The sequence below is a fragment of the Atheta coriaria genome, unplaced genomic scaffold (genome assembly GCF_025399875.1).
Source record: "Atheta coriaria isolate IRGN ID8LTWV9N9 unplaced genomic scaffold, Caltech_Dcor_3.1 hic_scaffold_6_pilon, whole genome shotgun sequence".
Lineage (NCBI taxonomy): Eukaryota > Metazoa > Arthropoda > Insecta > Coleoptera > Staphylinidae > Dalotia > Dalotia coriaria.
Window position 1 is genome coordinate 3,317,936 of NW_027045448.1, and position 15,611 is coordinate 3,333,546.

The 15,611-nt window shown below is 36.2% G+C and overlaps 1 protein-coding gene and 1 long non-coding RNA gene across 2 annotated transcripts; one reads left to right on the forward strand and one right to left on the reverse strand.

Annotated features, from left to right (window-relative positions):
• Window positions 1–568: 568 nt before the first annotated feature.
• On the reverse strand, window positions 569–13,687 carry LOC135793850 (uncharacterized). The gene is made up of 4 exons (XR_010548732.1): window positions 13,588–13,687; window positions 13,352–13,485; window positions 12,132–12,169; window positions 569–1,205 (listed from the first exon to the last, which is right to left on the reverse strand). It is a non-coding gene; the product is annotated as an uncharacterized lncRNA (long non-coding RNA).
• A 266-nt stretch (window positions 13,688–13,953) lies between these two features.
• Window positions 13,954–15,526, forward strand: LOC135794033 (aurora kinase C-like). The gene is made up of 2 exons (XM_065305165.1): window positions 13,954–14,682; window positions 14,827–15,526. The coding sequence occupies exons 1-2, from the start codon at window positions 14,097–14,099 to the stop codon at window positions 15,381–15,383; spliced, it is 1,143 nt and encodes a 380-aa protein (XP_065161237.1). The 5' UTR covers window positions 13,954–14,096; the 3' UTR covers window positions 15,384–15,526.
• The last annotated feature ends 85 nt before the right edge of the window (window positions 15,527–15,611 follow it).

Below are 15,611 nucleotides of genomic sequence, written 5' to 3' on the forward strand. Positions count from 1 at the left end.
TGGTTAAACTACGCAACTATATTGCAACCGTTGCAACTATACTTCTTAGTAAATATACGCTCTCTGCAAATAGCAACAACATTGAGCCGTTTTCTGTAACACAGAGTTGAAGGGGGCTGGTTTTAACTCTCGTTCTCTTCTTTGTTTTAGCAATCGCTTTCGAGTTCCGATCGCAGTCATGAGCTAAAATTGAATGCGAATTTGATTCGCTTCGTCGGTCGACTTCCGATTTAAAATAAAATATATAATGCCCTTGTCGAAGTGTTGCAACGCATAAAATACTGGTAAGGTATCATTACTTGCTTCTTTTATACACTCGTGTTCGTAATACATATATATTTTTAATCATTTCGCACGAACGGGGCGGCGCACAAACTTTAGCGGAGCATCTAGAGATGTAGAATTAAATTCTCCGTCGGGTTGTACTTGTCTGTTGCAGGAAGTCGACCTGCAACCCGCGAAAATTTACATAAAAAGGTGATTTATCGCTTTGTCACCTTTTTTTGAGAAATATTTGTATTTTTACGGGTTTGTACGCTACCTTGTCGGCTGAATATTTGCATTAAAATTGCAAAGTTTGGTTCATTTATTTTGAATTAATACATTCTAGCGACATTTACATTTGAAGCTTTGAGTTATGTGTAAAAATTGCTATTCGTTTAGATAGGGTGGTGCATGCGCAGTTGCGTGTACGTGTGACACATGGCACTGCCATTTCAGTGCGTGACCATACACTGACATATAGCCAATCACTCACTGCCTCATATCCACGCCACACTTTTTGATACACTTTGTATATTCTTGAGGTACTCAAAAGAAACCTCAGATGGCGCAATAATGCATTTTTCGCTAATAATATTCTTACGAGTGAAAGTCGCCCAGTTGCCCAGTTGTTGTGTAGCCGGCACGTAACTCATACTTCGTGCGATAAGTACTGATACATGGATATTCGTGTTTCGTCTTGTATATTCGTTATATCGCGTTATATTTGCTGGAATTTAGTGTTAATAGACGGGTTTTAGTCGCTAAAAATTTATCGCGTAATCTTCGGAATTCATTATTTTTGTGTGTTTATTAGTTTCGTGTGTATCTGGGATCGCTTGCCGTCGGACATCAGTCGGTCAGGTTATGTGATTGTAAATAATATTTTGAAGTTGTGTGAATCATTTTTGTCTTCAGCAGAACACGACGGGCGGCTGTTTTTCCTGGAAAATATTATTATTTAAATAATTGTGGCAAATAAGACAATATTTAAGGCAAAGTTATAACTAATGTTTTGTTTCTTGTTTATTTCAGTATCTACTTGCATTTGATTTACGGTGTTCGATAGACTGGTGAGTGAAATTTTTCATCGTTCATAGTATCTATTTTTCGATTTTACTGTTTTCCTGCAATTAGAGAATGAATATCTTAAACTTCCTTTTACGGAAATTTCGGTCAAGCATTTTATCATAGTAAAATTTTACTCTAGGACTTACATTTTCCGGAGAAAAATTAAATTTGATATTTGAAGTTTTTATTTTGAATGTTGCCATAAAAAGTAAGTAATATAGTTTTCCCGGAATTTGATAAAATGTAAACACACATTTTCCACAGAAAAATTAAATTTGGAAATTTAAAGTTCCTATTTTGTATGTTCCTGTAAAAAGTGTTCATGAGCATTTTATTTTAGTAATATTTTTCACTGGGACTTAGTTTTCCCGTAATTTGACAAAATGTGAACTTACATTTTCTACAGAAGAATTAAATTTGTAAATTTAAAGTTTTTATTTCGGAAATTGTTATAGAAGGTCTCCCTGAACATTTTATTTTAATAAAATTTTACTTTTGGCCTCATAGCTTTCCTGCAATTTGATCAAATCTGAGGTCACATTTTCCACAGCAAATTTAAATGAGTAAATTTAAAGTTTTTATTTCGGATGTTGCTATAGAAAGTCCTCCTGAGTATTTTATTTTAGTAAAATTTTACTCTACGACTCATAGCTTTTCCGTAATTTGACTAAATGTGAACTTACATTTTCCGGAGATAAATTAAATTTGAAAATTTTAAGTTTTTATTTTGAATGCTCCAGTAAGAAGTGCTCCTGAACATTTTATTTAAATCAAATTTTACTCTTGGACTCATAGTTTTCCCGCAATTTGATCACACGTGAACTCACATTTTCCACAGAAAAATAAAATTTGATAATTTAAGGTTTTTATTTTGGATGATGCTATAAACCGTTCTCCTGTTCATTTTATTTTAGTAAAATTTTACTGTTGGACTCATAGTTTACACGTAATTTGCTCAAATGATATAATACCTCTCAGCAGAAAACTTTCAGTTGTTTTTTTAATATAAATTGGCTTTAGAATTCAGTTGGAATTGTTCATTGCTAAAATATAAACCTAAATAGTATAGCAATACATGTTAAATATCACTTAAATATTTGATGTAAAATCGGTAAATCTTTTAGCATAAGAAATAATAATTTCATGATTTGAATTTTATTGTTTTAAAAATTTTATTAATCTAAATTTCGGGACTACTATCTGTAGCATTCATAGATGGCACTAGGATGTACTAAAAATCATAAAATCGAATTATACGACTTATTTTTCTTTTTATCGACAAACGTGGCCACGAGAATAATTTTGTATACAGTGCTGTTATCAGCGATTCGATATAAACAACTTTTTATTACATGTGTCCCGCGCACCGTCTTCCACGCCGCATCAACTTGCTGCATACAGTACATTCTAGTTTAGTTTAGATCGCAGGTATCGTGTCTATTGCAAATCGCGTAGGTAGTCTTATTATAAATTGTTGCGACCTTGTTTGCTTTGCTGAAGTACATCTTGCAATACTGTAACACTTTGTCTTATAGAGAATTTCTCGTAGATTAATATTTTTTAATCCGTTCCTTATACCGCTTTTAGTTTACGAGATATTCGTAATTGAATGAATTGGGTGGAAAAAGAAAAATTGCACTTTTGAGCACTTTTAGTCACGTTTTTTGCCCTTTTACCCCACGAAAATCTTTCATCATGAGAAATTAGAACTCGAATTTTAATTTTTAATTAGTTTTAATAATTTTAATTACGGGACTACTATCTGTAGCATTCAGAGATGACACTTGCCTGAACTAAAAATCATAAAATAGAATTGTATTATTTATCCGCATAGTTTGGCATTCGATACATGAAATGTGTTTGTTTTGAACACAATTATTATCGAATGCCCGTGTGTCGTCGTTGCCATCCCCTCACGCCGCACGTTGTCACGTCCATAGTTTAATTGTGATCGCAGGTAACATGCCTGTTGCAATTCACGCACAAGCTCGCGTGTCATCGGCGGGCCGCTTCGCGCGGGGTTCATACTGTAGGCACATTGTCTTATTGGGAACTGTCGCATCGTTGCTTGCGCTATCGATGGATTGCAGCCAGTTTCGTGCAGCTCGCTGGCGTATCCAGACGTATTTCGCGCGACTCGTATCACTTTATCGGACTATTATTTTCTAAATTTGCATTGTATTCGGTGATCAATTGACTATTTAGTTGTAACTTTCGTCTGCAGTGTTTTGATAATGGTTAATTGTGCGTTTACTATCCATAATTTTTATATATTTGCGTTTGATGTTTACATCCCAAATGCATATTGTTGCCATGGTGTTTCCCGTCATTAGGAGGTCCCCTCGTACATGAGTAAGTAAGTTGTTATATTATTCGGTCAAATGTTTTATGACCTGCGTGTTGCAATATTTTAATTGCGGCTAAGATAGAAAACGAAGGATACGACAAAGTTTGCCCTTTTCTTGCTATTTTCAAAACACGCGGTGGGAAACTGGCCATATCTCGGGAACCCTTTGTCATATTTTAGCTGTTTCTCGATTTTATTATAGAGTAAAAGTGCATTTTTAAGATGCACCCTGGAACCCCCGCTAAATTCGGTCGTAATTGCCTCAAAATGGCCGCTAAAATTTGCCCTTTTCTTGCCATTTTCATAACACGCGGTGGAAAACTGGCCATATCTCGGGAACCTTTTGTCATATTTTAGGTATTTCTTGATTTTATAATAGGGTAAGAGTGCATTTTTAAGATGCACCTCTGAACCCCCGCGAAATTCGGTATTAACTGTCTCAAAATTTCGGCTAAAGTTTGCTCTTTTCTTGCAATTTTCAAAACACGCGGTGGAAAACTGGCCATATCTCGGGAACCCTTTGTCTTATTTTAGCTATTTCTCGATTTTATTGTAGGGTAAGAGAGCATTTTTAAGATGCACCCTCGAACCCCCGCTAAATTCGGTCGTAATTGCCTAAAAATAGCCGCTAAAGTTTACCCTTTTCTTGCCATTTTCAAAACACGCGGTGGGAAACTGGCCATATCTCGGGAACCCTTTGTCATATTTTAGCTATTTGTCGATTTTAATATAGGGTAAGAGCGCATTTTTAAGATGGAGCCTAGAACCACCCCAAAATTCTGTCGTAACTGCCTCAAAATGGCCGCTGAAATTTGCCCTTTTCTTGCAATTTTCAAAACGATGAAAATATAGCCATAATTGTAGTGTTTGAAAGTTTGTCGTTGACGTATATTCTGAAATGAAGTTGTTTTCTTTTTGTATCACCCTGTATATTAGTTTCCTTGATTGTCAAGTGAAAACGAGCAAGGTCTATAGTGTTTAGAGTTTTTTGTTTGCACCTTAAATTTTTCTTTTGTATCACCCTGTATTTTCATTTTCAATAACGTAGAAAATGAACTATTTTCTAATTTGTTTATCCTGAAAGAACTTTATGATCTGGCGCTTGCTTATACGAGTATGTGCACGACTATGCTCGTCCTGTTTGAATATGGCGACATGTATTTTGTGGACTTATAAACTTGTATTCTATTGTTAATAAAGATATAGTAAGATATACCGAGTTCTTTGATGTGTGTGTTTGATTGTGTGTACCCCTTCTATCATTTCAGGTACAGGTCTCTATGAGAGTTCCCTCTCTCAGGGGATGATCCCCACTATAAAAATTGTTAAGGTATCTTGTATGATTTGTGTACTCCTTCTTTCATTTCAGGTACAGGTCAGAACTTGTAAGAATATTTTTGAGTGTCACCTCTCTTGAGACGACTTGAAACTTAGAAATATTTGAACAAGACCTTACAAGGATTGTCCTTATAAGGAGTTCCCTCTCTCTGGGGATGATCCCCCACCATAAAAATTGTTGATATGCCTGATAATTCCGGGGATGAAGCGCAGAGACATCGTAGCTGTAGGATGGGCCGGGAGCAATGGACACATCGAAGCAGGGAGATCGACCTTAGACTGTCTAACGACACGGACCAAAAAATTTAAAAATCTGATCCACTCCTGCCTGTTCTCTCTTTCTTCTATCTTCTATCTTCTCCTCTTCTCTACTACTTCATTCTTCTTGTTCTCCTATTTCTTCTATTCTCTGCTCCTTTCCACTTACTTGCTTCTCTTATTGCCTTCGCTTGTATTGTAATTTCTCTTACATTTCGTTGCAGTTCATATTGGCAACTCAAATTACACCTGTTATTTTTATATTTGAGAAAAATGCCTTCTACACCTGAGGTTCGATCCGTGTCTACTAGCATGCCAGCAGGTGCACGTATCCACTCGACCACCGAGTGATTTTATCATTGTTATTTGATTCTTCTATTTATGATTCTACTTTATTCAACTTTTTGAAAACAACAACACAACACAAACAACAGCTATATATTGTACACGCTCGACACACTTAAGATTTATATGGAATATGATTTAAGACATCAATCCTGCAAACGGCAAAGGGGAAATCAGAAATAAATATGAAGAAGTATATAATATTACATTATGTTTTATTAGCAACATTAAAAACAACATACATTTATTTAAAATCAAAAATCATAGACAGCTCTTAAATCTCCTGAAAGTAAAACTTGCTTTGACTCCTTGGCACAAGTGCTCCTAAACTTATTCAACAAGCATCAACGTTGTTTATTTATACAAATTAAAACACATAACACAAGGTGCCAGCAAACATTAAAACACAAACAACTACAACACAATACAAAACATTTTCATATAAAAACGAAATCTACGTGGACAGTACAACAAACATGTATGTACACATTAAAACTCAAGACAATACAGCAAAGTCATATACACAATAAAAGGAGTTCTCAAGTTTTACATGCACAATTACATAACACAAAGAGCAATCAAGGAAATTTGCTCGAGAGGATGACACGCACAAACACAAATCTTCGCGAGATAAAGCTAAACAACGACAGTGCGGCAACTGCCAATTACCTTATCGCCTTACTACCAACAAGTAAAACGCCCGGCAATTAGGCCGACAAGCAATAATACAATACAGTAAAAGTCGTAAGCGATTAAATGTGCAACACAATGTAAATTCTTGATAACCTTTTTTATAATGACGTAGAAAAATGTACAAGAAGGTTGATTTTGTGGTAACTGACTGAATGAGTGAAATCCGTCCTTAAATCAACAAATCTTAGTATCGTTATAAAGATTTTACACTACATGTTATTCCATAAGCATTCATCAAATTAATTGTTAAAGGTCCCCAAATATGTAAAAATAAATATAAATATATAAGTATATATTTAGGGACCTTTGACAACGAACGGCATTAATTACATGCCGAAATAAAATCTCTAAACTGCTGCAAGACGTTGCATGTTCATGCTACCTGCATCTCGCGAGCATGAAGTGCAAACAAGTTGAAAACACGCGCCCATCTTGAAACACGCACAACGACCGCAAATAAAATTAACGGCTTTGTATATACCACACCGGATTACCTATTAATAAAACACTAAACACGGTAATACTAACTAAATGTACTCGTAGTCGATGGGCGATCGAAATAAACGCGATTTACCGAATAATAAACTTAAGATAAAACGATAACAGCCGCGAGGAACACGTCCGAGCCAACCAACGACCGGTACAAAACTGCGTTGAGGACACCGCGCAGCAGAATCAGAGGTGGCACGCGAGAACACGCGATAAGTCACTATTCGCAACAAACAAGGTCGCCTGCAGAATAGCCAACTCGGAGAATTCAATTAGTTTGCAAAAGAAGGGCAAATTTTAGCGGCCATTTTTAGGCAGTTACAACCGAAATATGCGGGACCTTAGGGATGCATCTTAAAAATGCACTCTTGCCCTATAATAAAATCGAGAAATAGCTAGAATATGACAAAGGGTTCCCGAGATATGGCCAATTTTCCATCACGTGTTTAGAAAATTGCAAGAGAAGGGCAAACTTTAGCGGCCATTTTGAAGCAGTTACAACCGAATTTCGTGGGGGCTCAAGGGTGCATCCTAAAAATGCACTCTTACCCTATAATAAAATCGAGCAATAACTCAAATATCACACAGGGTTCCCGAGATATGGCCAGTTATCCACCGCGTGTTTAGAAAATTGCAAGAAAAGGGCAAACTTTAGCGACCATTTCGAGGCAGTTACGACCGAATTTCGCGGGGTTTAGAGGCGCATCGTAAAAATGCACTCTTACCCTATAATAAAATCGAGTAATAACTGAAATATGACAAAGGGTTCCCGAGATATGACCAGTTATCCACCGCGTGTTTAGAAAATTGCAAGAAAAGGGTAAACTTTAGCGGCCATTTTGAGGCAGTTACGACCGAACTTCGCGGGGGTTCAGGGGTGCATCATAAAAATGAACTCTTACCCTATAATAAAATCGAGAAATAACTCAATTATGACGTTCCCGAGAAATGGCCCGATTTCCACCGCGTGTTTTGAAAATTGCAAGAAAAGGGCAAAATTTAGCGGACATTTTGATGCAGTTACGACCGAATATCGCGGGGGTTCAAGGGTGCATCTTAGAAATGCACTCGTACCCTATAATAAAATCAAGAAATAGCTAGAATGTGACAAAGGGTTCCCGAGATATGGCCAGTTTTCCATCGCGTGTTTTGAAAATTGCAAGAAAAGGGCAAATTTTAGCGGCCATTTTGAGGCAGTTACGACCAAATTACGCGGGGTTTCAAGGGTGCATCCTAAAAATGCACTCTTACCCTATAATAAAATCGAGCAATAACTCAAATATCACACAGGGTTCCCGAGATATGGCCAGTTATCCACCGCGTGTTTAGAAAATTGCAAGAAAAGGGTAAACTTTAGCGGCCATTTTGAGGCAGTTACGACCGAACTTCGCGGGGGTTCAGGGGTGCATCATAAAAATGAACTCTTACCCTATAATAAAATCGAGAAATAACTCAATTATGACGTTCCCGAGATATGGCCAGATTTCCACCGCGTGTTTTGAAAATTGCAAGAAAAGGGCAAACTTTAGCGGGCATTTTGAGGCAGTTACGACCGAATTTCGCGGGGGTTCAAAGGTGCATCTTAAAAATGATCTCTTTTCCTATAATAAAATCGAGTAATAACTGAAATATGACAAAGGGTTCCCGAGATATGACCAGTTATCCACCGCGTGTATAGAAAATTGCAAGAAAAGGGCAAACTTTAGCGGCCATTTTGAGGTAGTTACGACCGAATTTCGCGGGGGTTCAAGGGTGCATTCTAAAAATGCACTCTTACCCTATAATAAAGTCAAAAAATAGCTAGAATATAACAAAGGGTTCCCGAGATATGGCCAGTTTTCCAACACGTGTTTTGAAAATTGCAAGAAAAGGGCAAACTTCAACGGCTATTTTGAGGCAGTTACGACCGAATTTCGCGGGGGGTTCAAAGGTGCATCTTAAAAATGCACTCTTTCCCTATAATAAAATCAAGAAATATCTAGAATGTGACAAAGGGTTCCCGAGATATGGCCAGCTTTCCATCGCATGTTTTGAAAATTGCAAGAAAAGGGCAAATTTTAGAGGCCATTTTGAGGCAGTTACGACCGAATTACGTGTTGTTTCAAGGGTGCATCCTAAAAATGCACTCTTACCCTATAATAAAATCGAGCAATAACTCAAATATCACACAGAGTTCCCGAGATATAGCCAGTTATCCACCGCGTGTTTAAAAAATTGCAAGAAAAGGGCAAACTTTAGCGGCCATTTTGAGGCAGTTACGACCGAATTTCGCGGGGGTTCAGGGGTGCATCATAAAAATGAACTCTTACCCTATAATAAAATCGAGAAATAACTCAATTATGACGTTCCCGAGATATGGCCCGATTTCCACCGCGTGTTTTGAAAATTGCAATAAAAGGGCATACTTTAGCGGGCATTTTGAGGCAGTTACGACCGAATTTCGCGGGGGTTCAAGGGTGCATCTTAGATATGCACTCGTACCCTATAACTAAATCAAGAAATAGCTAGAATATGACAAAGTGTTCCCGAGATATGACCAGTTATCCACCGCGTGTTTAGAAAATTGAAAGCAAAGGGCAAACTTTAGTGGCCATTTTGAGGCAGTTACGACCGAATTTCGCGGGGGTTCAAGGGTGCATTCTAAAAATGCACTCTTACCCTATAATAAAGTCGAAAAATAGCTAGAATATAACAAAGGGTTCCCAAGATATGGCCAGTTTTCCATCACGTGTTTTGAAAATTGCAAGAAAAGGGTAAACTTCAGCGGCCATTTTGAGGCAGTTACGACCGAATTTCGCGGGGGTTCAAAGGTGCATCTTAAAAATGCACTCTTTCCCTATAATAAAATCAAGAAATATCTAGAATGTGACAAAGGGTTCCCGAGATATGGCCAGTTTTCCATCGCGTCTTTTGAAAATTTCAAGAAAAGGGCAAAGTTTGGCGGCCATTTTAAGGCAGTTACGACCGAATTTCGAGGAGGTTTAGAGGTGCATCGTAAAAATGCACTCTTACCCTATAATAAAATCAAGAAATATCTAGAATATGACAAAGGGTTCCCGAGATATGACTAGTTTTCCATCGCGTGTTTTGAAAATTGCAAGAAAAGGGCAAACTTTAGCGGCCATGTTGAAGCAGTTACGACCGAATTTCGCGGGGGTTCAAGGGTGCATCTTAAAAATGCACTCTTACCCTATAATAAAATCGAGAAATAGCTAGAATATGATAAAGGGTTCCCGAGATATGACCAGTTTTCCATCCCGTGTTTTGAAAATTGCAAGAAAAGGGCAAATTTTAGCGGCCATTTTGAGGCAGTTACGACCGAACTTCGCGGAGGTTCAAGGGTACATCTTAAAAATGCACTCTTACCCTATAATAAAATCGAGAAATAGCTAGAATATGACAAAGGGTTCCCGAGATATGGCCAGTTTTCCATCGCGTGTTTTGAAAATTGCAAGAAAAGGGCAATGTTTGGCGGCCATTTTAAGGCAGTTACGACCGAATTTCGAGGGGGTTTAGAGGTGCATCGTAAAAATGCACTCTTACCCTATAATAAAATCGAGAAATAACTAAAATATGACAAAGGGTTCCCGAGATATGGCCAGTTTTACACCGCGTGTTTGGAAATTGCAAGCAAAAGACAAACTTTAGCGGCCATTTTGAGGCAGTTACGACCGAATTTCGCATAACTTCAGGGGTGCATTTTAAAAATGCACTCTTGCCATATCATAAAATAAATAAAAAGAGAAAATATGACGAAAGGTTCCCGAGAGATGGCGTGTTTTCCACCATGTGTTTTGAAAAATGCGAAAAAGGACAAACTTTGTCGTGTTCTTTGTTTAACTATATTTCCCGCAATTAAAATAAACAAGGCACCCTAATTTGCGAGCTATTGCAACACGCACGTCATAATAATATAATTTTATATAAATTTACCAATGCAGTGCAAAGTTACTTTCTCAAGTTCGAAGGGACCTCCTAATGACGAGACACATCATGGCAACAATATGCATTTGGAATGTAAACATCAAACGCAAACATATAAAAATTATGGATATTAGGTGCACAAATTAATCATTAACAAAACACTGCAGATGCATGTTACCACTAAATAGTCAATTGCGAATATGTCGTAAACTAATAGCGGTATAAAGGAACGAATTAAAAAATATTAATCGACGAGAAATTCTCTATAAGGCAAAGTATTAAAATATTGCCAAATGTGCTTCAGTAAAGCAAACAGGGTCGCAACAATTCATGATAAGACTACCTACGCGATTTGCAATAGACACGATACCTGCGATTGAAACTAAACTAAAATATGCTGCATGCAGCAAGTTGATGCGACGAGGGAGACGGCACGCGGGACACATGCGATAAAAAGTTATTTATATCGAATCGTTGATAATAGCACTGTATACAAAATTATTCTCGTGGCCACGTTTGTCAATAAATATAAAAATAAGTCGTAAAACTCGATTTTATGATTTGTAGTACATCCTAGTGCCATGAATCCTACAGATAGTAGTCCCGGAATTTAGATTAATAAAATTGATAACACAATAAAATTCAATTATTATTTCTTATGCTAAAAGATTGACCGATTTTAGATCAAATATTTAAGTGATATATAATTTGAAAATGTATTGCTATATTTAGGTCCATCCAAACATTCAAAATAAAAACTTAAAATGATCAAATTTTATTTTTCTGTGGAAAATTTAAGATCACATTTAATAAAATTTCGGGAAAACTATGAGTTCAATAGTAATATTTTACTAAAATAAAATGCTCAGGGAGACCTTCTATAGCAACTTCCAAAATAAAAACTTTAAAATTACAAATTTAATTTGTCTGTGGAAAATGTAAGTTCACATTTAGTCAAATTACGGGAAAAATATAGGTCCCAGTGTAAAATATTACTAAAGTAAAATGCTCATGAGCACTTCTTACAGGACCATACAAAATACGAACTTTAAATTTCCAAATTTGATTTTTCTGTGGAAAATGTGTCTTTACATTTTATCAAATTGCGGGAAAACTATTAGATCAAGAGTAAAATTTTACTAAAATAAAATGCTCAGGAGGACTTTTTATGACAACATTCAAAATTAAAACTTCAAATTTTCAAATTTAATTTTTCTCGGAAAATGTAAGTTCACATTTAGTCAAATTACGGAGAGTCTATGTCCTAGAGTAAAACTTTACTATGATAAAGTGCTTGACCAAAATTTCCGCAAAAAGAAGTTTGAGATATTTATTCTCTAATTGCAGGAAAACTGTAAACCCGAAAAATAAATATGTACTATTAACGATGAAAAATTTTACTCACCAGTCTATCGAACACCGTAAATCAAATGCAAGTAGATACTGAAATAAACAAGAAACAAAACATTAGTTATAACATTGCCTTAAAAATTGTCTTATTTGCAACAATTATTTGAATAATAATATTTAACAGTTTTATTACTTTCATTGTTGAATACGTAATCCATTTTTGTATAGATGAAAAAATATTTATTTATTAAAGTTATATGCCCTGAGGGCATCTTCATAAACCTGAGTTTTCAGGGCGAAACATGTCAACTCCAATATATAAATGTAAATCTTCAAAAATCTCGTATAACTTTAATAAATAAATATTTTTTCAAATATTTACCAGGTAGGACAGCCGCCCGTCGTGTTCTGCTGAAGACAAAAATGATTCACACAACTTCAAAATATTATATTATTTACAATCACATAACATGGCCGACTGGTGTCCGACGGCAAGCGATCCCAGATACACGCGAAACTAATAAACACACAAAATAAATTAATTCCGAATATTACGCGATAAATTTTTAGCAACTAAAACCCGTCTATTAACACTAAATTCCAGCAAATATAACGCGATATAACGAATTTACAACACGAAACACGAATATCCATGAATCAGTACCTCTCGCATGAAGTAAGAGTTGCGTGCCGGCTACACAACAACTGGGCAAGCCGACTTTCACTCGTAGGAATATTATTAGCGAAAACATGCATTATTGCGCCATCTGAGGTTTCTTTTGAGTACCTCAAGAATATACAAAGTGTATCAAAAAGTGTGGCGTGGATATGAGGCAGTGAGTGATTGGCTATGTGTCAGTCTATGGTCACGCACTTAAATGGCAGTGCCATGTGTCACATAGTCACATGTACACGCAACTGCGCTTCCAAAGCTTCCAATGTAAATGTCGCTAGAATATATTAATTCAAAATAAATGAACTAAACTTTGCAATTTTAATGCAAATATTCAGCCGCCAAGGTCGCTTACAAACCCGTAAAAATACAAATATTTCTCAAAAAAGGTGACAAAGCGATAAATCACCTTTTTATGTAAATTTTCGTGGGTTGCAGGTCGAATTCCTGCAACAGACAAGTATAACCCGACGGAGAATTTAATTCTACATCTCTAGATGCTCCGCTAAAGTTTGTGCGCCGCCCCGTTCGTGCGAAATGATTAAAAATATATATGTATTACGAACACGAGTGTATAAAAGAAGCAAGTAATGATACCTTACCAGTATTTTATGCGTTGCAACACTTCGACAAGGGCATTATTTATTTTATTTTAAATCGGAAGTCGACCGACAAAGCGAATCAAATTCGCATTCAAATTTAGTTCATGACTGCGATCGGAACTCGAAAGCGATTGCTAAAACCAAGAAGAGAATGGGAGTTAGATTCAGCTCCATTTAACTCTGTGTTACAGAAAACGGCTCAATGTTGTCGCTATTTGCAGAGAGCGTATATTTACCGAGAAGTATAGTTGCAACGGTTGCAATATAGTTGCGTAGTTTAACCGTATGAAAACAACACAAACGGTAAACAGCTGTCGTGCAACTAAACTACCAGCGCCACCCAGAGGTACTAAAATTACGTGACACACGCTAACTCTTGCGTCTTTTTCCTATTTAAGTGACAGGGAGCTATTATTGAAAATCAGAAAATAATTAAAAACATAGCTATATATATATTCGTTTATTTATTTATATTTGTTAATATGATTATATATATTAATTCAAGCAATAAATAAATTTTGAAATGTTTGTGACGTAATATCGAACTTGGCCGAAACTGATCCGAGCATGATCTCCACTGCGCGCAATCGCTCATAAGCAACCGTTGGCGTTTCAAATGTTATAAATGTGGTTATAAACGGTTTCGATAGTATCCGTCAAGCACCCCGTCAACTTTTCTCATGCCACTTTTGCTTTGCGGATAAAGTTTCTACCTTACGTTTATATGTACTTACTGTTTTAAAAAATGTCTGCTTCAAACGCTAAGAAAACGAATCTTTGTCCCGTAGTACCAGCAGCTAAAAACACGCGTATCGTCAAAAAGCCAGAGAGGAAGGATTTGAAACCTAATAAATTACCTGCAATACCCTTAAAAACTTCAAACCAGATCAACCTACAAAAGAGTGACAATGCGATTGAAAGTAAAATTGAGAGTAACAAAGTTGCCCCTATTACTAATGGTTTAGTGAAGAAAAATGCAACTGCAGCAACAGGTAGTAAAAATGAAGTAGAAAAGAAAAAAATATCTCAGACGAGTGCTGGGAAGACTGATCAAGCCAGTCGAGTCTGGGTGCTAGATGATTTTGATATTGGTAAGCCACTAGGACGAGGCAAGTTTGCCAATGTCTACTTGGCAAGAGAAAAGACGTCTAAATTTATTGTGGCTATAAAAGTATTGTTCAAAGCTTCTATTCAAGAGACACATAATGAACATCAAGTAAGGAGAGAGATTGAAATTCAGACTCATCTTCGACACCCAAATATTTTGAGAATGTATGGGTATTTTCATGATGAATCAAGAGTTTATTTAATTTTAGAATATGCACCCAAAGGCAAGTGATTTATGTTTATTTTGTATCAAGTAGTTGTTTATATGACTTATTTTCTACTGTATTATGTGGTGTTGAGTGATATTATATTGAGTAGATTTTGACAATGCTTTAGATCCTAAATTTTGAAATTTTGCTTATTTTTAGGTGCTCTTTACAAAAGTTTGCTGCAACAACCTAATCAAAGATTTGATGATGCACAGGCAGCTAAGTACATCTACCAAATGTCTGATGCATTGTTATATTGTCACAGTAAAAAAGTTATACATCGTGATATAAAACCAGAGAACTTGTTACTGGACAGTAAGGGAGACCTGAAGATATCAGACTTTGGATGGTCAGTTCACGCTCCATCTTCTCGACGTACTACACTTTGCGGAACGTTGGATTATCTCTGTCCTGAAATGGTTAAGGGTGAAACTTACAATGAAAAGATTGATTTATGGAGCGTTGGTATTCTGACTTATGAACTCCTTGTCGGAAAGCCACCGTTCGAAACTACAAATTATGATGACACTTACGCACGTATCATGTCGGTTAATTACCGTTTTCCGGACTTCGTGTGTGAAGAAGCGCGCGATCTAATTCGCGGACTTTTGGTAGTGAATCCTGAAGGTCGAATGGATTTGAAGAGTGTGCTCAAACATCCATGGATTTTAAAGCACGTTAAACCCGAGGAAATACCTGGGCCAGTGAAGAAATAATTTGCTTTTGCAGATACACTAGTTATTTTAGCTATTATTGTGATTTTCGTCTTCATTTTTTACTTTTTAATGCATATTACTGTATGTTATCATTGTATTTTATTTGTACCAGTCTTTTTCGAATATATTAATATGGAAACTTCTGTATTCTGTTTATTAACAATTTATTTTGATCTGATTAACAGGCGAACTTGATAATTTAATTTTAACTTTCAATACATATTTATT

Excerpts from the sequence above, each read along its gene's own strand:
- LOC135794033 (XM_065305165.1), top strand. The coding sequence starts at position 14,097 with ATGTCTGCTTCAAACGCTAAGAAAACGAATCTTTGTCCCGTAGTACCA. Across the intron at positions 14,683-14,826 it reads TTTAGAATATGCACCCAAAG|GTGCTCTTTACAAAAGTTTG; the intron begins GCAAGTGATTTA and ends GCTTATTTTTAG.